The sequence below is a fragment of the Nyctereutes procyonoides genome, unplaced genomic scaffold (genome assembly GCF_905146905.1).
Source record: "Nyctereutes procyonoides isolate TBG_1078 unplaced genomic scaffold, NYPRO_anot_genome, whole genome shotgun sequence".
Taxonomy (NCBI): Eukaryota; Metazoa; Chordata; class Mammalia; order Carnivora; family Canidae; genus Nyctereutes; species Nyctereutes procyonoides.
Window position 1 is genome coordinate 502,756 of NW_026575048.1, and position 23,798 is coordinate 526,553.

The 23,798-nt window shown below is 57.5% G+C and overlaps 1 protein-coding gene across 1 annotated transcript in view; it reads left to right on the plus strand.

The window, feature by feature from the left end:
- Positions 1-555: 555 nt before the first annotated feature.
- SNTG2 (syntrophin gamma 2) overlaps positions 556-23,798 on the plus strand; it is a 131,388-nt gene continuing 108,145 nt past the window's right edge. The window contains exons 1-3 of the mRNA XM_055327689.1: positions 556-671; positions 2,156-2,256; positions 4,227-4,396. Of these exons, the coding sequence (XP_055183664.1) occupies positions 556-671; positions 2,156-2,256; positions 4,227-4,396 (387 nt within the window). The remainder of the gene's footprint in view (positions 672-2,155; positions 2,257-4,226; positions 4,397-23,798) is intronic.

Below are 23,798 nucleotides of genomic sequence, written 5' to 3' on the forward strand. Positions count from 1 at the left end.
CGCTCAGGTGTTTGGGGACAGGTGTGCGATGGGCGGGCGGCTGGGCCTAAGCAGCCTGTGGCTTTGCTGCAGGTGTGACTGGGGGGAGGTTAAGAATAGTTGTAGGGACCACGCGGGTGGATCTCTCCATTCAGAACAAGGGAGAAAGGGAAATCTTTTGGGGGGATGGGGGTCCGTGGTGGCGGGGAAGACAGGGCCATTGCTTGACTGGGTGCACAGGACACCGAGGACCCTAGGACGTCAGCCTGGGAGGATGGGAAAGAGGGTCTGCAAGGTAAGTGGTGCTGTGGGGAGGCAGGTCCCATCTCATCTGGGTGGGGGGCGGCCGCCCAGGTGAGCACCTTGGTGACCCTGACAACCCTGGTGGGGAGGACAGGGGCTTGGGGATTGCTGGGGGGCTTGGGGGCTGAGAGGCCTGGGCCCTGGTGGGGACTGGGGGCTCCGGGGCCGGTAGGGGGGGCTGGGGGCCGGGGACTAAGCCTCCCTGTTGGCTTCCACACGAAGCCAAGGCCCCTGGATTCCCCCGTCTGGGAATTCCTGGATGGAAGAACCGGGATGGCCTTCCCACCCTTCCTCCGGGAGAGCGAGCACGCGACACGGGCCCCGAGCACAGCAGCCGCGTCACCCGTGTCCGTGAATGGTGAACGAGTGAGAGAACTGAACGGCCGCGGGTGCCATCACGAAGCAGAGGGACCCATACGCCTGGGTTACAGCCGGGTGTTTTATGAAAGCGTTTCCTTATAAAGAGTAACCTGTCAATTGTGAGTAATTCTCTGTAAGAACAAGTAAGTAAATCAGAAATTCGGACTTGTCAAAATGCATGTGCCGTATACATTTCTGATGTACTCGTTAAGAAAATGAGTATCCGCGTTCAGAAACCGCTTCTGGGAAAAAAAAAAAAAGAAAGAAAGAAAGCAAGAAACCACTTCTGTCCTCAGAGCCTCCGTGCGCGTCCATACCCGGGAACGAGGTTCGAGTACTTGCTGGGTGTGAGTCAAGCCCTAATGTGCGCACACTTGATTTCTACCTGGAGACCGAGCTATAAACGGGAGTGCGTACGTGAATGCTGCAGCGCCTACCAGGTATTTTTTTTTCTTTTTTTTTTTTAGCATTTTCTCCAAATATCTTACTCGGGTCAGGATTCGTGACGTGACCCGTTTGAGCTCATCTACTCGCCCCCGACACTGTCTGGACCATGGGTGCTCAGGACCTAGTTCGTGGGCATTTGTGTTGCAGGGGGAATAAGACGTCTGGGATCCATCCAGTGAGGAAGGTGGCAGTTTTGAGGGAGGGACCCACGGACGCTAGCTGCACGGGACGTGCTGCGCCCGCAGGACATGCTCCCAGCGCCTCCTAAGGCATCAGGACGACGACGTCAGCGCTCCGGCAGGCAGCGGGGCTTGAACCCTGGGAAGGACTCCTCCGCCTCTTCCCCTTTTCCCGTCCTGCGGAGCATTACCTCACAGCATCCTTAAGACGAGACATCATCTTTCCAAAGAGCCTCAAAAACAGCATCCACCCCCCCCCCCGCATATAAATATCAACAGATTTCAACAGCAACGTGCGAGGGTCAGATACGGTTCCCGTGAGGATCAGTCTCAGAAGGCTGGGGATACATGTCATCACGCGTGCTCGTAAACGATGTTCTTTTCCGAAAATAATTAATAGATTTTTTTTTTTTTTTTTTTTTTTTTTTTTTTACCTTTCAGTGAATTTTCACAGCTTAAACACCACCAGGAAATGCTGCCGCACACAAACATACTTCCTTGGGAGCACATGACGGTTTTAAGACCACACGGGATTTTGCTGCCCGTCGTTGAGGTGGAGAAACCTGGATCCGGCTGCTGCTCGCCGCCGCTCCGGAGATGAGCAAACATAAAAGCCGCAGGGACACGACATGCGTTCCGGACGCGGAGACCCAGTGGCCGAAGGTGCTGGAGACACGGGGAAGTTGGGAGCCCTTGGTCAGGGCTCTGTGCGTTTGCACACGGTGCAGGCCCAAGACGCCCCACGGTCTGCGGAGACAAACCCGGGGCCTCGGTGCTGGCGGCAAGCAGGACTCGAGGGACGGAGACCACGGAGCAACGGAAGCCACAGCAGAGGTGGACGCGGTGGCGCCTGCATGTGGCTCTGCGCCTGGTCCTTGAAGCCTCAGGTCGTCAGGGCTGCCGGAGGAGCACGGCCACGCGCAGACCGGGCAGGGCCGCGTCATGGTTGGCACCGGCCGTGAGGTGGGGGTGCAGGTGACGGGGGCAGGTGAGCGGGCGTCCAGTGGAAGATAACTCGGTTAGACAAGGGGGGGGGGGACGACACGATGACAGTCAATTGTGCAATTGTGCGTGCAAGTGAGCACAACAGCCCCTGATGGAGGAGGTGGAGCTATGACGGGGCAGCCGGGCCACGCTCCTCGCGCTTTCTTAGAAGGCGACGTTGCTAATCGAGCTCTCTCGTCCTAGCTTTCTCTGCTTCTGTTCTGCTATAAACCGAAAGTGGCGCTTTGTTCATCCTAGAACCGGATCGTGTTTGGGGCATTCCAGGCAGGGATAAAAAGGCCGAATTTTTGCCATTCGAGAGCTTACACTCCAGTAAACGGTGCAGCACAGGCTGTCCGGGCTCCACGGGGGCTGAGACCCGACCCTCCCACCTTGTGGCCATCCGGGGGACGCCCAGGCCCGCTGGCAGGACAAACAGGTCGTAAGGGGGTGCAGACACCGTGGAAAACGGGGTGGCAGGTCCTCAGGACGCAACATGGAGCAACCGGGGCGTCCAGCACGCCCAGCCCCGGGTATAGACGCGGAGGAAACGGAGCCAGGACGTGCGCTCCCGTGCTCAGGACACCAAGGCTCCCGGTGCTCCGGGCGCAGCGGCTGAACGGGTGGAAGGGGGGCGGGGTGCGTGGGGACAGCGCAGGTGCGGTCCGTGCGCGGGCGCTGAGCTCGGCCTGAGGAAGGAGATCCTGACGCGGGCAGCAGCGTGGACGCCCGGGAGGACGCTCTGCTCAGCGACACGCGCCCGACCTAGAGAGACGGGCTGATGTCGGTGGTCGGGGGCATCCGAGGGGCGCTGAGGGCAGGAGGGGGGCTGAGGGGCCGGGCGGTGGGGGGCACGGGTGCTGCTGCTGCCGCCGCTCGGGGCCCGCTCCAGGGGCGCCCCCTCCACCAGCCCCGCTCCAGGGGCGCCCCCTCCACCAGCCCCGCTCCAAGGGCGCCCCCCTGCACCAGCCCCTCTCCAGGGGCGCCCCCCTGCACCAGCCCCTCTCCAGGGGCGCCCCCCTGCACGAGTCCCGCTCCAGGGGCGCCCCCTCCACCAGCCCCGCTCCAGGGGCGCCCCCCGCGAGCCCCGCCCCAGGGTCCTGCCGCGCATCTAGTGCCTGAGAGCCGGACGGCGGACCCCGCACCACCCAGACCCGGCACCACCCGAGCGGACGCAGCCCCGGGGCGCTCAGCCAGCAGGGGCGGGGCCGGGACCCCCCACCAGGAGCGGGAACCTCCTCCGAGGGCGCGGCGGGGCCTCCTGTCGGAGCTTCTCCCCTGAAATTCATCCCCACCCAGAGGACATTTACTTGAAATCAGGAGGAGTCCGGTCTACACCGCGGGGGTCACCGCCCGGAGAGCCGGTTCCAACCGAGCCTGGGGAGGGGCCGGGGCCGGTCCGGGTTGGGGCGCCGCGGGGTGAGCGGACCCGGAGGGGCGTCCCGGGCCTTCGTGGCCGCGAGCGGGGGCCCCGGGGCGGGCCGTGCGGGTCCAAGGGCGCGAGACGGGCGGGAGCGCGGGGCCCCGGCGGACGCCCACGGAGGGGCGCGGGGGCGCGGGCCGGGGTCGCCTTCCTCGGGCCGGAGCCGCGCTGCCGGGCGCACCGCCCCCCCCCCCCCCCCCGGCGCTCCCCGGCCCCTCCCGCCCCCTCCCGCCCCCTCCCGCCTCTTCCCGCCTCCTCTCCGGGTGGCTGCGCTCCGCTCCCCCCGCCCCTCCCCGCTCCCCGCCCCCTCCCCACCCCCAGCTCCTCCCCGCCCCCGGCCCCGCCCCCTCCCCGCGTGGCTGCTCTCCGCCCCCCTCCCCGTCCCTCCCCGCCCCCCCGCGCCCCGCCCCTCCCAGTCCTTCCCCGCCCCCTCCCCGCTCCCCGCGCTCCCCGCGCTCCGCCCCTCCCCGCCCCTTCCCTCCCTCCTCCCCCCGCCCCCTCCCCGCCCCGCCCTCCCGCTCCGGCCCCGCGCAGCCGTCCTCCGGGGGCAGCGCGGGCGGAGGGCGGGCCCCTCGCGGGGGGCCGGGGCGGACGCGGAGCCGGCGGCGGGGCCTCGGGTGCGCTGGGGCGGGCGCTGGCGGCCATGAGCGCGCACCGGCCCGGCCCGCCGCCCCCCGCCGCCCCCGGAGGCCGCCCCGGACGCCCGCAGGACCCCGCGCCGGTGAGTGCGCCCCGCCCCGCCCCCGCTCGCCGCGCCCCTCCCCCGCCCGCACCCCACCCGCACCTCCCCGTCCCCTGGGCGGCTCGCGGGCCGGGCGGGCGCTGGGTCCTGGCTGGAGGAGCGCGCACGTCCGGGCCGCCCCCGAGTGCGAACTGCGGATCTGCGGCTGCTCAGCGCCCGGAGGCCTGGCGGGAAGCGCAGGGGCCAGTGCTCCTGGGACCCAGAGTTTTCTAGAATTGAGTTTGGGGTCGGGGCCCCAGTTCCTCGACGTGGGCGGCCCCTGGGTCCGGGAGTGTCAGAGCCGGGCCCCCGGGTCAAGGCCAGGTCAGGGGCGTCCCGCTTTGCATCCCGTCCCCTGGACCCCTGTGTCCCTCCTGGTGCGGGTGCCCCGGGCTCCCACCGGCTGCCCCGCACCTGGGGACGGCTCTGCCCACCGGGCGCCCTGCACCTGGGACGGCTCTGCCCACCGGGCGCCCTGCACCTGGGGACGGCTGTGCCCACCGGGCGCCCTGCACCTGGGACGGCTCTGCCCACCGGGCGCCCTGCACCTGGGGACGGCTCTGCCCACCGGGCGCCCTGCACCTGGGACGGCTCTGCCCACCGGGCGCCCTGCACCTGGGGACGGCTCTGCCCACCCGGCGCCCTGCACCTGGGGACGGCTCTGCCCACCGGGCGCCCTGCACCTGGGGACGGCTGTGCCCACCACGTGCCCTGCACTTGGGGGCATCTCTGAGTCCAGTTCCTCCAAAGGATGCTGTTTTCACACCCATTCCAGTCCTTGCCCCAAACAACTCCCCTCCCACCTTCTTTTTTGAAAAGCTAAACTACTGATGGATGCAAAACAGAAATGACTGGGTGACGGGCACTGAGGGGGGCACTTGATGGGATGAGCACTGGGTGTTCTGCTATATGTTGGCAAATTGAACTCCAATTAAAAAAAAATGTTGGTTCAAACAAAAACACGAAGTTCTAGGAAGCCTTGGCGTTGCCACCCACAGCGTAACTGAGTGTTCTGGCAACAGTCTGAGAAAGCAGCCGACTGCCGAGGCCGTGGAGGCCCTGGAAGGAGAGCGTCTCCTAAGTGGTTCCCGCAGGTGTCCTGCAGCCGCCTCTGTGGCATCCGTCCCCACACACGTCCCCATCCCCGGGGTGCCCATAAAACCCGGGGATAAATGGACTGTCCTTGCAGTAAGTGATAAATGTTTTGAAGGAGGACGGGTGCAAGGCCTTCACAGAGTCTTACTGGCCGGAATGCTTCTAAACTCCGGCGGTACTTAGAACTCTGATTTATGTGTGTATAATCAGCGTAGAGATAGATGCCTCTTTTATCATGTTATGCATTTCTGGGATATTATCACAAAATCTTAGAACTCAGTCCCATGTAACATTCTGTGTTTATTTTTTTAAAGTACTTGGTGATGTGAATGGCTTTCCAGCCGTTGCAGATGGTAATTAAACCCTACAAGATGTGCTTGGAGTAATTGGCGGTAAACTGCCTAAGAAAATAGAGAAGCTCCGGAGTGAGAGGTTTTCCATTTTATTGCTGCTTTGAATTTTAAGACGACTCCCCCCATGGTTAGACTTGTAGCTTCCCGTGAGGTGCTCGTGCGGCGGGTCCTGCTTAGAACCCTTGCGCTTGGGGGGAAGAGCTGAAGGGGGTTCATCACGCCGCCTGATCCACCGGGTGAGGAATTGTCGGCAGGGACTCTGGGTTTTAAAAAACCATCAACCGCAAGTCGTCCAGTCAGTACTCCCCAGAGCACCAAGTGATTCCCTGGGCTCTAGTCTCGGGGTGCTCCGGGGGGAAGGCTTCCGTTCACCAGGTTGCACACGGCGTGTTTAGTGCTTTCTCTGTAAGAAGAGCGTCGATGATGACACATGATGTGACCTGTGTGGCCCGTACGTGCAAGTAAGCTCCCCTCGCGGCGGGGCCCCAGGTGCTAGCGTAACGGGGAGGGCGTCGGGGGCAGAGTGAGAGCTGCGCGATCCGAAATAGCAAGCTGGGCTATGCTCAGTGCGCCGCTGAGCTGCGGCGTGCGACAGGGCTCAGATTCTCAGAGTTAAAGTGAATTTACACTTGTCTTTAAAAACACGAACAGAGCACGCGGTCGGTCGTGGTTTAATTGTGGGAAGTGGCCCCTGCTCCCCTTGACCGTGGAGCTGGACGGCCGGTCATTTTTACTGAAGCGGTTGGTGTTCAGACAACCACGCAGAAGTACTGATTTTTGTGACAATAACTTTGCATAATACCATTGAATTTGCAGAGCTAGTCATTTCTGTTCAGGAAGGAACTTAGTGCTTCTAATTAGAAAAAAGATGACAAAAAGGAAACTTGTTTTAAGCCCGTTCTAGTTCTCGTCGTCAGTGTGTTTTCGGAAGTCAGAAACGCAGCACGTCCTTTGTCGTGACGGCTTTGCCTGAATCACGGGAATCCCGCGAGCGTGAGGGTCTCGCTCTGGGGTGCAGCCTCCCTCCTAAGCCTCTTCCGAGCTGGTCCGAGTCCTAGGCTCCTTCCGGTTGGGCCAGGGTGTGACCTGGGCCCCCGATTCCCCCTTCGCCCTGTGGAGCGCCAGTATGGGGATGAGTGTGCCCGCATGCCGGGGATGAGTGTGCCTGTGTGCTGCCCCAGGGTGGCTGTTGTTGTTTTTGCTAAATCACAACTAAGGGGCTGGAAGCAAGAGTGCAGGCTGGCAGGGCCTGCTGTTCTCTGCGGTGGGCTTGCCCCTGCAGAGATGAGGGGGAGTGAGATGTGGGCTCCCCCTGCAGAGGTGAAGGCGGGTGGGCGGTGGGCTCCCCCTGCAAAGGTGAGGGGGGTGAGAGGTGGGCTCCCCCTGCAGAGGTGAGGGGGGTGAGAGGTGGGCTCCCCCTGCAGAGGTGAGGGGGGTGAGAGGTGGGCTCCCCCTGCAGAGGTGAGGGGGGTGAGAGGTGGGCTCTCCCTGCAGAGGTGAGGGCAGGTGAGAGGTGGGCTCCCCCTGCAGAGGTGAGGGGGGTGAGAGGTGGGCTCCCCCTGCAGAGATGAGGGGGAGTGAGACGTGGGCTCCCCCTGCAGAGGTGAAGGCGGGTGGGCGGTGGGCTCCCCCTGCAAAGGTGAGGGGGGTGAGAGGTGGGCTCCTCCTGCAGAGGTGAGGGGGGTGAGAGGTGGGCTCCCCCTGCAGAGGTGAGGGGGGTGAGAGGTGGGCTCTCCCTGCAGAGGTGAGGGGGGTGAGAGGTGGGCTCCCCCTGCAGAGATGAGGGGGGTGAGAGGTGGGCTCCCCCTGCAGAGGTGAGGGGGGTGAGAGGTGGGCTCCCCCTGCAGAGGTGAGGGGGGTGAGAGGTGGGCTCCCCCTGCAGAGGTGAGGGGGGTGAGAGGTGGGCTCTCCCTGCAGAGGTGAGGGGGGTGAGAGGTGGGCTCCCCCTGCAGAGGTGAGGGGGGTGAGAGGTGGGCTCCCCCTGCAGAGGTGAGGGGGGTGAGAGGTGGGCTCCCCCTGCAGAGGTGAGGGCAGGTGAGAGGTGGGCTCCCCCTGCAGAGGTGAGGGGGGTGAGAGGTGGGCTCCCCCTGCAGAGATGAGGGGGAGTGAGACGTGGGCTCCCCCTGCAGAGGTGAAGGCGGGTGGGCGGTGGGCTCCCCCTGCAAAGGTGAGGGGGGTGAGAGGTGGGCTCTCCCTGCAGAGGTGAGGGCAGGTGAGAGGTGGGCTCCCCCTGCAGAGGTGAGGGTAGGTGGGCGGTGGGCTCCCCCTGCAGAGGTGAGGGTGGAGGAGACGGTCTTGGAGGAAAGCTGCGTGAGGATCTCAGGACAGGTGTCCCCCCATCCCGAGTGGGCGTGTCCTCGTGCTCGTGGCCTGCTGAGCCCCTCGCTGCTCCCCGGCGTCCAGGTTGGGGTTTCAGGTGGAAGCCTTGGCAGTGTTTTGTTTTTTCTTTCTCCTTTTCTTTTTCTTTCAGTTCTAAGTATTTCGCAGCCCTTATTTCTTCTTTAACCCACAGATTTTTTGAAGGCTCCTTTTTTTTTTAACTTTCCATACATACATCTTTTGGGGTTTTTTTTTTGGTTCTTGCTTTACATCTCCTTAATTTAAATTCTGTTTGCTGACACATCAGATAAAGGGCCGGTATCCAAGATCTAGAAAGAACGTATCAAACTCAACACCCAAGAAACAAGGAATCCGATCTTGAAATGGGGAGTGTTTTCCGTGAGCCCTACGTGTCACTTCCGCCCCCCGCGCGGACGCACAGGCCGCTTTGTCCTCTTCTCTGTCCTGTCTCGCTGGCCCCGGCCCCGCGCCCCCCACTCCTCGCCCTGCAGCCCCTCCCTCCCGCGGCATCTGAGATGCTGAATCCGCGCTGCAAATATCATGATCCTTTGAGTTTCCAGCCAAAATAGTCGTGTTTTCTAAAAAGTGCACGTTCACGTCCCATCACGTTATTCTTCACCACTGATGTTTAATTAAGCAGAGCATTCAGATTAAGGGAAATGAGCATGTCCCCCTTGGAGGACGCGGCCGGAAGATACCGTGGGACACGGGACAGGTGGACGCATCGCAGGTGGGAGAGGCATCCCCCCGCGGGGCTCCGACGCTGCCCTCCCCGTCCGGCCTCCCAGGCAGCTGCGCCTTGTGCCCTGGAAACGGGCTGTGGCATCGGGTGCATCGTCACGCCCTGTTGTCGTGCACGAGCAAATGGGACTGCAGCGTCGACATGTGACACCGACTCCCCTTGGTTTTGGCGGCACCGGCGCTTGTTGGAGGCTTGGACGGATGTCGGGGTGCCCGCACCCCTCGTACCCGTGCAGGTGCAGGCCACGACGTGTTCCAGGCTCGCGTTGGAGACGGCTCGGCCCGGCGGGTGACGGCCGCGCCCGGGAATCCGTCCTAGGGAAGCGGCCGCGCCGTTTGTTTCAGTCGGAAATGGGCTACGTGGCCAGGGGCAGGAAGAAGCCGCGCCGTCGGGAGTGGGTGCCGCCCGCGGGCAGGTGTCCATCCCGGGACCGTTGCCGCCGAGGCGCACCCAGATCCCGTGTGAGGGTGTCTGTGTTCCTCCACCTGCTGTTGCAGAAGCAGCCGGTATCGTGAAGTGCGACGCAGCTGTCACGTGTTCCCGTGCATGACTAAGGTCTTCGTGGAAAGTGAGTAGGGGCTTTTCTGAAGGTTTTATTGATTTATTCACGAGTCACAGAGGGAGAGAGAGAGAGAGAGAGAGAGAGAGGCAGAGACCCAGGCAGAGGGAGAAGCAGGTCCCTGCGGGGAGCCCGACGTCGGACTCAATCCAAGGACCCCGGGGTCACGCCCTGGGCCAGAGGCAGATGCTCAACCACGGAAACCCCCCCTGCCCCGGGCACCCCCAGAAATGAGTAGCCCGTGGTTAACAACGTTGATGCAAAACCCTGGAGGAGGAAACCCTCAGAGGCGAAATTCCAGGGCTGTGGCAGGTCCCTGAGTGGGGAACGCAGCCTCCGCGCCCCACACAGGACCTCAGCCCCTTCCCGGGGTCCCGCCAGGACATGCCCCCCCCGCCCCTCTGTGCACCCCCGGACACGCCCCCCGCCCCCCGCCACCACCCCTGTGGGCCCTGGACACGGCCCCCCACCCCTCCGGACGCACCTTCCTCCCGGCTGCAGTGCCCACATCATCCCTTCCTCCTGGGGATCCTTGGGTCCCCGACCCTTGGTGAAGTCCCCGCGCTCCGGGAAGCCCCACGCCCCCCCCCACCGCCGTGCCGCCGCCACTCACCAGTGTCCCCCCCTGCCTGGCCGCCCAGGTAGCCGCTCCCAACCCAGGCTCGTGATGTCACCCCTGAAAGCTGCCTCTGTTCGGGGGTTACGGGTGCAGGACGACGCCGCGGCCCTCAGACCCGCTCCTGTCTGCCCACCTGTTCTGGCGTCGGCTCCGGGAGGCCCGCGTCCCGCCCGCCCTTCCCGTCTCCCTCGTGCGTCGGGCGTCGCGTCCTTAGGGTCCCTCTCCTGGTCCCCAGAACGGGCTTTTTCGATGGATGATGTCGCTTGTTGGTAGTTTCGTATCCTGCCTGTAATCTCAGCATCTGCAACCCTTGCCTCATCCATTTTCTTATTTTGACTCTAGCGATATTATTTATTGTCCTGAGATTGATTTTTTTTCCTGTGTTTTAAATGATTTCTCATCGCGTTCCTTGGAGCTCTGACGGTGACGGATACGCTCCTTCATAAAGGAACACGTGATGTGTAGACTGTACATCTCTGAGGGGTGGATGCTCTAAACCTCCTGCGGTTCAAGGTTTCTGTTATGCAGAAGCTTTATGTGAGGCGTGCGGCCGCGCGGTCCGGGTGCTGGGCGGAGGCTCCGCTCCCCCCGGAGGCGTGGGTTCGAATCCGGAGACCTGTGCGCCCCGTGCCTCGTTCACAAAAACCCTCTGGGGCGTTTTTTATCAGACCTACACGTTGAATTTTATGGGATATTTTTGCACGTACGGAGATGACATCGTTATCACTGACGACGAGGCTGCCCGAGGGTGAAGTTCACGGTCGCGAAGGCAGACGCCAGCTTGCCTCCAGCTCCTCCCGCCGGCCGCCGTGCGTTGTCGGTTCGCGTGTGACCAGGTTCCGTCTGCTGGTGCTCGCTCGCACGGAATGCGTCTGAGCTCGGGGCCGTGCCCGTGGGAAGCCGCTCACCTGCGCAGGGGTCGTCCCTCGCAGATATGAGGCCGCGTCGCCCACGTGCACGCTCCATGGGCTGGAGCTAAAGGTCCTGGAAAACAAACTCCCAAAATACAGACCTTTGGGGCCAGCTGCATGTTTTTGTTGTGCAACACGTGCATCGCAGCGCAGCAGAATTATCCTGAGATTCCGAACACGTGTGAGCAGCCGGGAGCCCTGGAGGGAGCAGGAGCCTGAATCTGCCTCCTGCGCTCTCAGCTCTCAGCGTCAGTCCCTTGTGTCCTCTAGGGCGGCCTCGTCACCCGCGAGGTCATTTATAAGGATACGCCTGGCCCGTGATGTCCGACCATCAACATGACGTATGCGTTTTTGAGAATCGAGCAGTTGCCGTGTCGCGGCCCAGGCTGGGCGTCGGGGACCCCGTAACTCGGGTCCCTGGGGGGAGATGGGAGCTCGGTGACAGGCTACGGTGACGCGGCCGGTGGCCCGGGTGGGGCAGGGACGGTCGCCTGGGCTCGGGGAGGAGCCGAGCTCTGCTGTGAGCCCTGGTGGCCGGCTCCGGGCGCACGTGGTTTCCTACCAGTTGGTGACATTCCAGAAGCTCGACAGTCTGCCGTCCTGCGCTGGCTCCGGGCTGAGTCCCCGGATGCCGGAATAAGGGAGGTGTGCGGGCCCGAGGTGCGTGGGTGCAGATGCCGGGGTGGCTCTCGGGGTCGCTCTTGGGAGGTCGAGCGGTGTCCCCCACCTGCCGTGCTCTGGGGCACCGGATGGGAGCCTCCTGGGACTGGCGCCCCAGTGTGTGTTGGAGGCGGCATCTCCGTGCCCCGTGCCAGCCACTGTCCACGGCGGGGCTGGGCCACCGGGAGTAGATTCTCCGGAGTCGGCTTGGGGAGAGCCTGGCTGTGGTCCTGCTCTGTCCTCCGTCGGGGACACCCCGTCCCCAGGCTCAGGACTAGAAGCACAGCATCCCCGCAGGGACGCGGCGGGAGCGTTTCCACCCCAAGGCCCCGTCACCCCTGGTGCCTGCTGATGCCCTGTCCTGCTGTCCTGCTGTCCTGCTGTCCCTCCCCGCCGCAGGTCGCAGCGTGGCCTCCTCTGAACAGTTCCCGCCGAGCTGTGCACGAAGGCTGTCGTGTGATTGAACCTCGACAGGGTGACGGGAGAGAGTCACGCCAGTTTTCTTGCCATGAATGAAGGGGATTCGTCACCGTTCAAAATGTCTCATGGACCAAATTTTTACAAGTCGGATTGTTTTGTGATTTTATGCTTTCCGTGGAGCATCTGCGACTTCTCCCGACTTGTACGCTTGAAATAAAAGTATCTTAAATCCAGACTCGCCCCATTAGCCTCCTTCTATTTGCAGTTAATTCCTCGCCACGCGCCCGTCTGGCCGGGCCATACGGGGTCGCCTCGTGCTCAGCGCACAGCTCAGCCTTCGGGTTCGGCTTCATTGGCCAGCGGGTGAGCGGTGATTTTCACGGCGGGTTCACGACGTCCCGAGATGGTGGAAAACGTTCTGTTTCCTGCAGGTCGGGGTGCAAGCGCCCTCAGGACGTGGGTGTTGCTGAGTCGGGGGGCCCTGTCGAAACGAGGAAAGAAGTCGGGGTGATGATATCTACCTTCCCATCCTGTCTCCTATTTAAAGTGAACAGAAAGTGAAATTTTGACTTATCATCTCTTTCGCCAGGAGCACGGTGGCGTCCGCGAAGCTCACATATTCTGCAAGATGTTCACCTGCAGTATTTCAGCTCCGTGAACTACTTGGTAAAAGTGTCATTAAATGGGGAGGCCGAGTAGCATCTATGTTCCAATGAATAAAAAAAAAAAAACGGATGTAGTGAAACCTTGTTTTAAATATTTGGTGTCACAAAAAGAAAATATTCTTAATTTTCCTTGAAAAGAACACACGTGCACGTGCACATGTTTGCCTGCACGTTACAGTTATGCAGCCACGCCCGACACGGCCTGCACATGCTTGCACATGTTTGCATATGCACACACACGTGTGCACATACAAGCCCACACGTGCATGACTCACTTGTGCACACACATGCATGACACGTGCTTGTACACGCACATCAGTGACAGACGCTTGTTCATGTACACACACACCTGCGCGCACACACACATCTATGCACACACAGGTGCACACATACACATGCGTGTATACAATACACTGTGCATGCACACACGTGTGGCAAACACCAGCGCACGGACATCTGTGCACACACAGCTGCAGTATGCACATGCGTGTACACACGTGCGCTTGTCTGCAGTCGCACAGGCCTGCACGCACACGTCTCCTAGACACGGGGCTTGCACCCCCCCAGAATAGCCGCCTCCTCGGGGGCGTCTGGCAGGAGCCTGCGGCATCAGGAGGGCATCGCCGCTCCCCGAGGACAGCGACTGCTGAGCTGGCGAGGAGGCCACGTGGTCCACGTTGAGGTGATGGTGGCCCCGGGCGGCGGGTGGGGCGCACGGCTCTCAGCTCTGCGCCCGCGCCCTGTGCCCGCAGGCCGGGCGCCCACTGTCACGGCACGGCGGGGGGTTGTTACCCGAATTTCACAGGGACCCACGGGAGCCTGTTTGTTCCCTTTAGCAGTTTTCCCCAATGACACCAGGGGAGAGACGGCCTCTTGCCAGGGGGGGTTTCTCGGCAGAAGTACATTGTATGTCATTTCTCTTCCCAGGGAAGTTCTCAGTGTTTTGGGGAAAACAATCACCTCACTTTGTGAAGATACAAAACCCAGTCATCAAGCGTGGCCAGGAATCCAAATATACGTAAGTCACACTCATTCTTACGCACGGTCTGGTTTCTGGCGACAGAGACGTACGTCCTGACAGACGAGCCCAGCTGCCCTGGAGAAAGTGGCTTTTCCGTAGTGACGCTGTATCGGCTTCCGTGGAAGAGTCGCTGCCAGGACCGGCGAGGCTGCTGCCCGACGGGAGGCTGGGGCTGGGCGGCGCTTGTCCTTCGTGGCCACCGTGGAGTGGAGGCGGCAGGGCCCCGCTTTGGCCAGCGCGACTTCTGTAGTTCTCACATTCCTTCCTCCGCAGTAGGCTGGCCTGGCTGACGGGTCCGTCCCCCTTGCCCTCGGTTGCCCTTTCCTAAGAGGAGGGCGGGCTGCTTGGCTTGAATTTCGGGGCCGGGCCGGCGGTAACCGTGTGCCCCTGTCCGGGGGACGCTCGCGCCCGGCGGTCACGGCGCGGTGCTGGTCTGTGGAGAGACGCCCCGGGGGTCCGGTCCCCGACCCGGGCCACGCGTGTAGGTGCCGGGGCAGAGGGTAGCTCTGGAGTCCTTGTATTTTAAAGGCGAAGCTGACTTGTGATAAATTGGTCCCTGGGAACTGCGGTCAGAAATTTGGCTTTTTCTCGCTTAATTCCAGAGTGATGCTTGCTCCCTGCAGCGGGGACGGCCCCCTCGGTGCGGGGCCACTGGGACCTCCCCCGACGGGGTCGCCGGCTCCTGCCTCCTTGGCCCTTCTTTGCAGCCATACAAACGCTTTGTCATGAACCCCCATGGCTCCTTGCCTTAATTTGCTCAAGGGGTCGTTGGGACATCCGGGGGGCTCAGGGGTGCAGCACCCACCTTCGGCTCAGGGCGTGTCCCCAGAGTCTCAGGATCAAGTCCTGCATCCGGTCCCTGCATGGAGCCTGCTTCTCCCTCTGCCTGTGCCTCTGCCTCTCTCTCTGGGTCTCATGAATAAATAAATAAAATGTTAAAAAAAAAAAAGGCAGATGCTCAATCGCTGAGCCATCCAGGTGCCCCCAAGTAAAATCTTAATTTTTTTTTTTTCTCAAGGGGTCGTGTTAAAGTTGTGAGTGTCATCATGGTTTTAGGCAAGAAGGAAAATAGAGGAAATCATTGTGTTCAGAGATGCAGCATGTTTGTTGTTTTTCTGGGAACTGAGGCTCAGGAGGGAGGGGAGAGGTGCCCTCTGAGGGCTCGTTCTTACTGCGAGTGCGAATCACCGTGTAACGCGCGTTTCCTGGAGCACCTGCGTGTCCCCCTGCGAGTAACAGTGAAGCGCACACATGTCCCCGTGGGTGTGGGTGACACGGCCTGTTGGCCGTGTGTCCCCGTCCTGCGGGGACCGGGGACAGGCTGGCACCATGGGTGAGAGCCGGCGTCCCGGGGCCCCAACCTGCCAGGGCTGCGCCGGACGTCTCTCCCGGGATCCGCTTTCCGTCCCACTTTTAGTCTTGGCAGAGGTGCCCCTTTACGTGAGGTGAGCCCCACTCGACGAGAGGTGGTGTCGCCGGGATTAAATGGCGCTTTCCGTGGAGAAGCCGTGTTTAGCCGGTGCTGTGACCGAGGTCGCCCTGGTCAAAGTACAGATGCCCCAGGAGGTGTGCGACGCTCAGGACAAGGCAGGATGCCCCCAGCGGGACGTCCTTTAGCGCAGCGACCCCCCTTGGAGCCTCGGGATTCTGTGGAGGAGCCGGGGCCGCCTGCTCTGCGAGCGTGTGGGACGTGGCTTCCTTCCTTAAATAGAGGACGCGTTCGTGTGGTGCGGAAGACGACACGTAGCCCCGTTCTTTTTTTTTTTTTAATTTTAATTTATTTATGATAGTTACACACACAGAGAGAGAGAGAGGCACAGAGACACAGGCAGAGGGAGAAGCAGGCTCCATGCACCGGGAGCCCGACGTGGGACTCGATCCCGGGTCTCCAGGATCGTGCCCTGGGCCAAAGGCAGGCGCCAAACCGCTGCGCCCCCCAGGGATCCCCGTAGCCCTGTTCTAATTGAAGCACAGATTGTGGTGTTTAAAGAAAATGTCCTCGCGTTCCTGAGACGGGAAACATGTCAGAGAAACCAGAAAATGCTTAGCGTTTTTGGGGTGCTTATTTAGAGGATGAATTTTATAGAATATTCTTAAAATATAATAGTTTTTCTCTCATTAACAGCTTTAAATATACCTGAAATGTGACTTTCACTAATCCGTGAATCAGTGAGGTATTATTTCATATAGATGTATTTAACGATTTTTAAAGGATTTTATTTATTTGTTCATGAGACACACAGAGAGAGGCAGAGACACAGGCAGAGGGAGAAGCAGGCTCCATGCAGGGAGCCCGACGTGGGACTCGATCCCAGGACCCCAGGGTCACAGCCTGAGCCCAAGGCAGACGCTCACCACTGAGCCACCTGGGGAGCCTAACAAATAATTTTTCGATGCAACATTTTGAAATGTGGATTATGTACTTGACCTTTTGCCAAGTGCTTCGGAAAATGCACGCATTGTAGGAGACAGGGTGCTCGTCTGCAGGAGGCAGCAGCTGCGTGGGCAGGGGAAGCGTGTCCCCGGAGGCAGGAGATGCAGACGGAGCAGCTGTGCTCCGTGGGAGGCCTGGGAGCCCTGTGGGAGCCCCGAGGAGGTGAGGCCGGGGACGGAGGGCTAGACATCATGTTGGAAGCCAGCAGAACTGGGTGTGGGCAGGTGCAGCGGGCAGGTGTGGTGAGCAGGTGCAATGGGCAGGTGCAGTGAGCATGTGTGAGCAGGTGCAGCGGGCAGGTACAGTGAGCAGGTGCAGCGGGCAGGTGCGGTGAGCAGGTGTAAGCAGGTGCAGCGTGCACCTGGACCTCCTCCCAGGACCCGGACGTGTCACTTCAGGTAGACAGGGGGTTGGCGGTGGTGGAGCAGGAAGGAGCGTGTCGTGGGCCAGGGCGGCCCTGGCCTGTAAGGCAAGGGCGTCCAGGGGGAGGTGTGATGGGGGGCGCAGAGGGAGGCGGTCGGCACCCAGGATGCAGGCTGCCCCGTGCACACTGGGAAGCTGCGTGAGGAATTCTGGGGCGAGGACGGGACTGGGTGTGGGGTCCGGGGACTGTGTCTGAGGGACAGCCCAGAAGAGGCACTGGTGGCCGTGGCGGCCACGTGTGCCCGGGGGACAGGAGGCCAGGACGCAGCCCCCAAGGACAGCCTTCCGCTGGGGGTGCAGACGTCCATGGCCACCTCACCGGAGCGCAGGGACCCGCGTTGGACGCCGTCCTGCTGACCCCCGCGTTGGCAAGGAGCTGCCATGCGGCCAGCGGCTCCATCCCCGTGGGCGTCTGTGTGTGGGATGCCCGGGAACCTGAGGGGTCCCGCGCCTGGGCCGGGGCGGGGGGCGCTGGCCGAGGTGTCTGTGTGACGTGATGCTGGCACTCGGTAGTCGTGCGGTGTACCGGTTCGGACGAGCAGGGTCCCGGGGCCGCTGGCGCCCAGAAGCAGCCTCGAGAAGGCGGTGCTGCCCCCGCCCCCGGCCTCTGGGGACCCTGCGGAGCCTCCAGGCCGCTCCCCCGTCACTTAAGCCGCTTCTTGCCTTCACGTCCTGTGCTCGAGCCTGGGGTGTGAGGGTTCCCCGCCGAGCAGAGCCAGCCTCGGGGTGCCGCCCTGTGAGGCTGGGGATGCACTCGCTTGGCGGGTGGCCTCGCGTCTCGTGAGCAGGTGCCCTGGGCGCCACTGGCTCGTGGGGAGCACCTTCGGGGTTGGGGCGTGGGGATGATGCTCGGGGGAGCGCCGTCGGGGCCGCGGCTGCGTTGTTCATCTGGGTGTGAATAAGTTCTGAGGTTTCTGTCTATGTCCCGGTGAAGGTCTGTGATTAAACTGGACCTGTTTTTTACGGTCACCTTTCGTCATCACACCGAGTGGGGACAGTCGTGTCCTCGGGAGGCGGCCCCTTGGCGGCCTCAGGCTCGCGGCCGGCCAAGTGCTTCTCGAAGCTGTTGGGTCCTTTCCTTTCCTCAGCTCCTCTGGTTACAACGCGCTCGGCCTCAATGTCCCCGGGTCGGGTGGCTGGCTGGCCCTTCCTTCCTCCCTCCCTTCCTTCCTCCCTCCCTCCCTCCCTCCCTTCCTTCCTTCCTTCCTTCCTTCTTCCTTCTTCCTTCTTCCTTCCTTCCTTCCTTCCTTCCTTCCTTCCTTCCTTCCTTCCTTCCTCCTTCCTTCCTTCCTTCCTTCCTTCCTCCCCCTTTCTTCCTTTTCCTTCTTTCTTTTCCTTCCTTCCTTCCTTCCTTCCTTCCTTCCTTCCTTCCTTCCTTCCTTCCTTCCTTCTTCCTTCTTCCTTCCTTCCTTCCTTCCTTCCTTCCTTCCTTCCTTCCTTCCTTCCTTCTTCCTTCTTCCTTCCTTCCTTCCTTCCTTCCTTCCTTCCTTCCTTCCTTCCTTCCTCCTTCCTTCCTTCCTTCCTTCCCTCCCTCCCTCCCTCCCTCCCTCCCTCCCTCCCTCCCTCCCTTCCTTCCTTCCTTCCTTCCTTCCTTCCTTCCTTCCTTCCTTCCTTCCTTCCTCAGCTCCTCTTTCTAGTGCTGAACCCACCACCGTCACTCTATTTTGTTCTTGCAGTATCACAGATTTTATTCTTACGTTAAGTCTGGGATCCGCTGTGGGTGCCGCCTCTAAGTCGTGAAGCATGGACTGGGGTTCATTTTTTCCAGATAGTTCTCTGATCATTCCAGCCATATTTAGTTTTGCAAAAACTACCCTTTTCTCATGAGCCTTCTTTGGCCTCTTTATTAAAAAATCAATCAGCTCCATCTCCAGGTGTATCCCTGGACTCCTGCACACACACGTGCGCACGCAGACGCGCATATGTGAGTACACACACGCCAGAGCCGCGCCGCGCCGATCGCTGTAGCTTTCAGAAGGCCGCGGAATGGCCCGTGTCTCTCGCCAACACTGCAGCCGGCCCTTGAGCCACACAGTGTGAACCGTGCTGGTCCACGTATACGTGGATTTGTTTTTTCCATAAATTCAGATTAGTGCTGTAAATGCATTTTGTCTTTCTTACAATTTTCTGAATGACATTTTCCTTTCCCTCGCTTACTTTGTCGTGAGAGCGCAGCACATAATACGTGGACAAAGTAGGTGTTAATCTACCGTTTATGTTTTTGGTACGGCTTTGCTGGGCAGCAGCCTATCAGTAGCTAAGTTTGGGGGGAGACAAAGGTCGTGTGTGGATATTTGTGGGGATTGACACCCCTCACCCCCGCGCTGTGCAGAAGTAACTGCTTACAGAAAACTGCCTCCTGGGGCGCCCAGGGGGCTCGGTGGCTGAGCATCTGCCTTCGGCTCAGGGTGTGACCCCAGGGTCCTGGGATCGAGTCCCACATGGGGCTCCCCGCAGGGAGCCTGCTTCTCCCTCTGCCTGTGTCTCTGCCTCTCTCTCTGTGTCTCTCATGAATAAATAAATAAAGTCTTTTTTAAAAACCCAGAAAACTGGCTCTTAATCTGCATGTTTTTGATACTAATCAGTAATTTAATACCGAAGACAGAGAAAACCAGATGGCAACTTTATTATGTGTTGCTCCATGACTTTAGGGATTATAGCTAAGTCTCCTGAAAGTCTGTTGCAAGTATTAATATCTAATGAATTTCAAGGATGAATGCCAATCCCTCAAATAAATGATTTAATTTTCTAAGTCATGTGTGACTATTAAATATAGTCTATGTACATCGTGGCCCTGAGGGCGGTGGAGGTGGAGAAGTTCTACGTTCTATCATATTTGAAAGAACGAAACTATGACTTAAGTCCAAAATCAACAGCGCACGCTATGATTATTTTTGCTCCCCAAAAGCAAGTCCCTTCTTCTATGAGGATTTTTATATTCAGCAACCCACTGGAGCCCTTCTGGTTTATTTTATTTTCCATGATCCTCTTAAAGCCTTTAACTTCATAATCATGTGTCGGGATGTGAGACAGTTTCCCCCCCACAATAACGCCCGGTAGCAATGCGAACCAACCGTAGACGGCAACGCGTCCTGACGGAAGGCGTCCAGCACGTGTAATTCAAAACCAGCCAGTTGCACTGTGGGGCCCCAGGGCTCCTTCCAGCGAGGTGAAGACACAGCTGCTTTCCCAGGAATGCATTTCTTTGTCGTCACGGGACCGAGCAGCAGTGGTAAGAGTGGATCCCCTTGCAGTTCATGAGCACCATCAATAAATAAATGATAAGAAGTTTCCTAGGAAACTGCACATGTTGCCCTGGAGCTTAAATCAGGGAGGGGGATTACTTGGACACTCGGTTGGCAGGGAGAGGACCGGGAGGTCCCTGCGCTCAGGGGGGACCCGAAACAGTAGTACCTTTACTTAGCCAGGGCGTCCGTGTCTGTGTTGTAAGGCGCACCGTGCAGGTGAAGAAAAGGACACTCATCAGGATTTCCTGTAGAACACGGCATATTTTTGTATAAATTACCAGCACCGTGTGCCAACCTGGAAAGCAAACATTGGACTGTTTTATGGAAGAAAACATCTTAAAATGCATCAGCACAAACAAGCAGAAAACAAGTGTAGAAATTGAATTAGTGATACTGAGAAAATTATGATTTCTAAGACTATGAAAAAAAAAGACAAAAATATGATAAAGAAGTTGAGAGACCTGGAAGACAGGACAAATCATAGATATTCCTATGGAAGAAGTTAAAGAAATGGAATAAAAACAGTCATCTGAGTGCAATTATAAAACTTTCTTGCCCAGTATTTATTTCTGGCACCCTCAGAAATCTACTAATAGCATTAGGAATTGCAGAAATAAATAAATACGAAGACTTCCGGAATTCTTGCAGAGCGAAATAAAGAAATCAGTAAAATAAGATTCAGAAGCTGATGATCGTTAACTGAACAGAATTCACGTCTGAGGCACTAAGTGACACTTTGGAAAGAGGTCGTGACCTGAAGGTCTCCAGCACATTGTGCATTTCGGGGTCCAGGGCCGGAGATTGTCAGGTTTGTTTAATGAGCTTCATGGTGCCTGGCACTTGGGCAGAGCCCCGCCACGTCTTTATTCCTACTGCTCTTTATTTTCTTTACAAATGTGAAGAAGTGTGTAATTCACACACCACACTCTGCAGTAGTTTTTAGGATGTTCAGAGTTGTGCACTCATCACTACAATTGGCTTTAAGACCTTTTCACACCCGACAGCACAGCCCCCTGCCCACTGAGCGGTCACTCCCCACCGTCCCTCTCCCCAGGTCTGTGGCCACACGGATCCACTTTCCATATGGATCTGCCCGTTGTGGACATTTTACGTTAATGGAATCACACGACTGGCGTCTTTCACTCATCGTCATGACTTCAGGCGTCGTCCACACTTCAGCAAGTTTCGGGCTTTATTTTTCGTTACTGCAAAATACATTCCACTGTGTCCCATCCTGTGGATGGATGTTCGGGTTCCTCCACTTGGGGCCCACCGTGAGCAACGTTGCCGTGAGCATTCCTGGGCAAGTTTGAGTGGACCTCAGGGCGGAATTGCTGGTTGTCATGGGAACTTTGTGTTTAGCCCATTGAGGGACTGCCCAGCTGTTTTCCAAAAATGTCCAGCTCTACTGCATTAGCTTTGGGGTCCCTGCTGTCAGTACTGTATCTCCGAGTGCTCATAAGGTAGAGTGGGTCGTGCAGGTTGCACCATTTTCTATCCCCACCAGCAGCATAAGAGGGTTCAGCTCCTGCACAGCCTTCCTAAAACGTATCGGTGTTCTTCCTGAAGAAATTATAGCCACAGCACTGGACGGGAGGTAGTATCTTAAGTGGTTTTGATGTGCATTTCCCTGGTTATTAAAAATGTTAAATATCTTTCCATGTGTTTATTGGGCATTTGTCTATTTTCTTAGGATGGTTGTGTATTCAGATCCTTTACCTCTATGTTCACTGAATGCTTTATTCAGTCTAAGGTTTTTAAAGAATATTTTGTAGATACAGAGATATGATTCGCAAAAGTTACCTGCCTTTCCGTGTGTTGTCTTTATTTTCTTCATGACATCCATGGCACTTTTCATTTTGGTCTGCTTTTTCTCTTGTCACATATTCTTTGGTGTCTTATCTGATAAACCGTTGCTTTTCTAAGGTCCTGAAGATTTACTCCTATTTTCTTCTAAGACTTCTATAGTTTTAGTTATTACTTTTTAGGTAAAGGATCCATGTTGAGTTACCTATTGTGCATGGTGTAGGGAAAGAAGACAAATTCATTTTTCCAGATGTGTGTATCCAAGTACCCCAGCACCACTGGGCAAAAAAATCTATTCTTCCCCCCCATCGGATTGTCCTGTCAGTCAGTGTGTTGAAAATGAATTGGCCACGTATGTCAGGGTTTATTTCTGGATTCTCAGTTTTATTCCATTGATCTATGTCCGCCCTTGGAGACGTTTGTGTATATCCTTGTCCTTTTGCTAGCACCACACTGTCCTGATTACCTCGCAGAAAGTTTTGAAATTGGGAAATGTGAGCTCTCCAATTTTGTTCTTTGTCAGGATTGTTTTGGCTCTCCTGGGTCCCTTGGATTTTCTTATAATTTTAGGATCAGGTTATAAGTTTTTCAAAGCAGCTGGATCTTGATGGAGACTGCACTGAGTCTGTAGATCAATCAGGGGCTTGTTGCCATCTTAATTAAGTCTTCGGATCCATGAGCATGGATTCTGTCCATTGATTTAGCTCCGTAATTCCCTTCAACAACGATAGGTAATTTCAGAGTTTTGCATCTATTTTAATAAAATTATTCCCAGGTCTTTATTCCTTTTCTGCTCTTACAAATGGAATTTTCTAGATTTCATTTTTAGATTATTCTTTGCAGTTGATTATCTATATATTATCTTATATGCTTCCACACTTCTAAACTCATGTATTGGTTCAAATAATCTTTGGGTGGATTCCTTAGGATTTTCTGTGGGTACGATGATGGAATCTGCAAATAGCTAGAGTCTTCGTAATTTTTTTTAATTTAAATTAAAAAATTAATATATATTACTGGTTTCAGAGGTAGAGGTCACTGATGCCTCAGTCTTATATAATACCCAGTGCTCATTACTTTGCATGCCCTCCTTCATGTCCATCACCCAGTTACCCCTTCCTCCCCACCCCCTCCAGGGACCCTCAGTTTCCTATGATTAAGAGTCCCTTATGGTTTGTCTCCGTCTCTGATTTCATCTTGTTTTGTTCTTCTCTCCCTTCCCCTATGATCCTCTATTTTGTTTCTTAAATTCCACAGATGAGTGAGATTATATGATAATTGTCTTTCTCTGATTTATTTCACTTAGCATAACATCACCTAGTTGTAAATGACAGGATTTCATTTTTGATGACTGAGTAATATTCCATTGTATACATAGACCACAACTTCTTTATCCATCATCTTTCGATGGACACCGAGGCTCCTTCCACAGTTTGGCTATTGTGGACATGGCTGCTAGAAACATCGGGGTGCAGGTGTCCCGGCGTTTCACTGCATCTGTATCTTTGGGGTAAATCCCCAACAGTGCAATCGCTGGGTCGTAGGGCAGGTGTATTTTTAACTCTTTGAGGAACCTCCACACAGTTTTCCAGAGTGGCTGCACCAGGTCACATTCCCACCAACAGTGCAAGAGGGTTCCCCTTTCTCCACATCCTCCCCACCATTTGTGGTTTCCTGTTTTGTTAATGTTCCCCATTCTCACTGGTGTGAGGTGGGATCTCATGGTGTTTTGATTTGTGTTTCCGTGATAGCCAGTGATGCGGAGCAGCTTCTCAGGTGCTTGTTGGCCATGTCGATGTCTTCTGTGGTGTAATGTCTGTTCATGTCTTTTGCCCATTTCATGATTGGATTGTTTGTTTCTTGGGTGTTGAGTTTGATAAGTTCTTTATAGATCTTGGATACTAGCCCTTTATCTGATACGTCATTTGCAGATATCTTCCCCCATTCTGTAGGTGGATGAAGCTTTGTATCTTGATGAAGTCCTAATAGTTCATTTTTGCCTTTGGAAACGTGCCTTGTAAGAGTTTGCTGTGGCTGAGGTAAAAAAGTTGCTGCCTGTGCTCTCCTCTAGGATTTTGATGGAATCTTGTCTTACATTTAGATCTT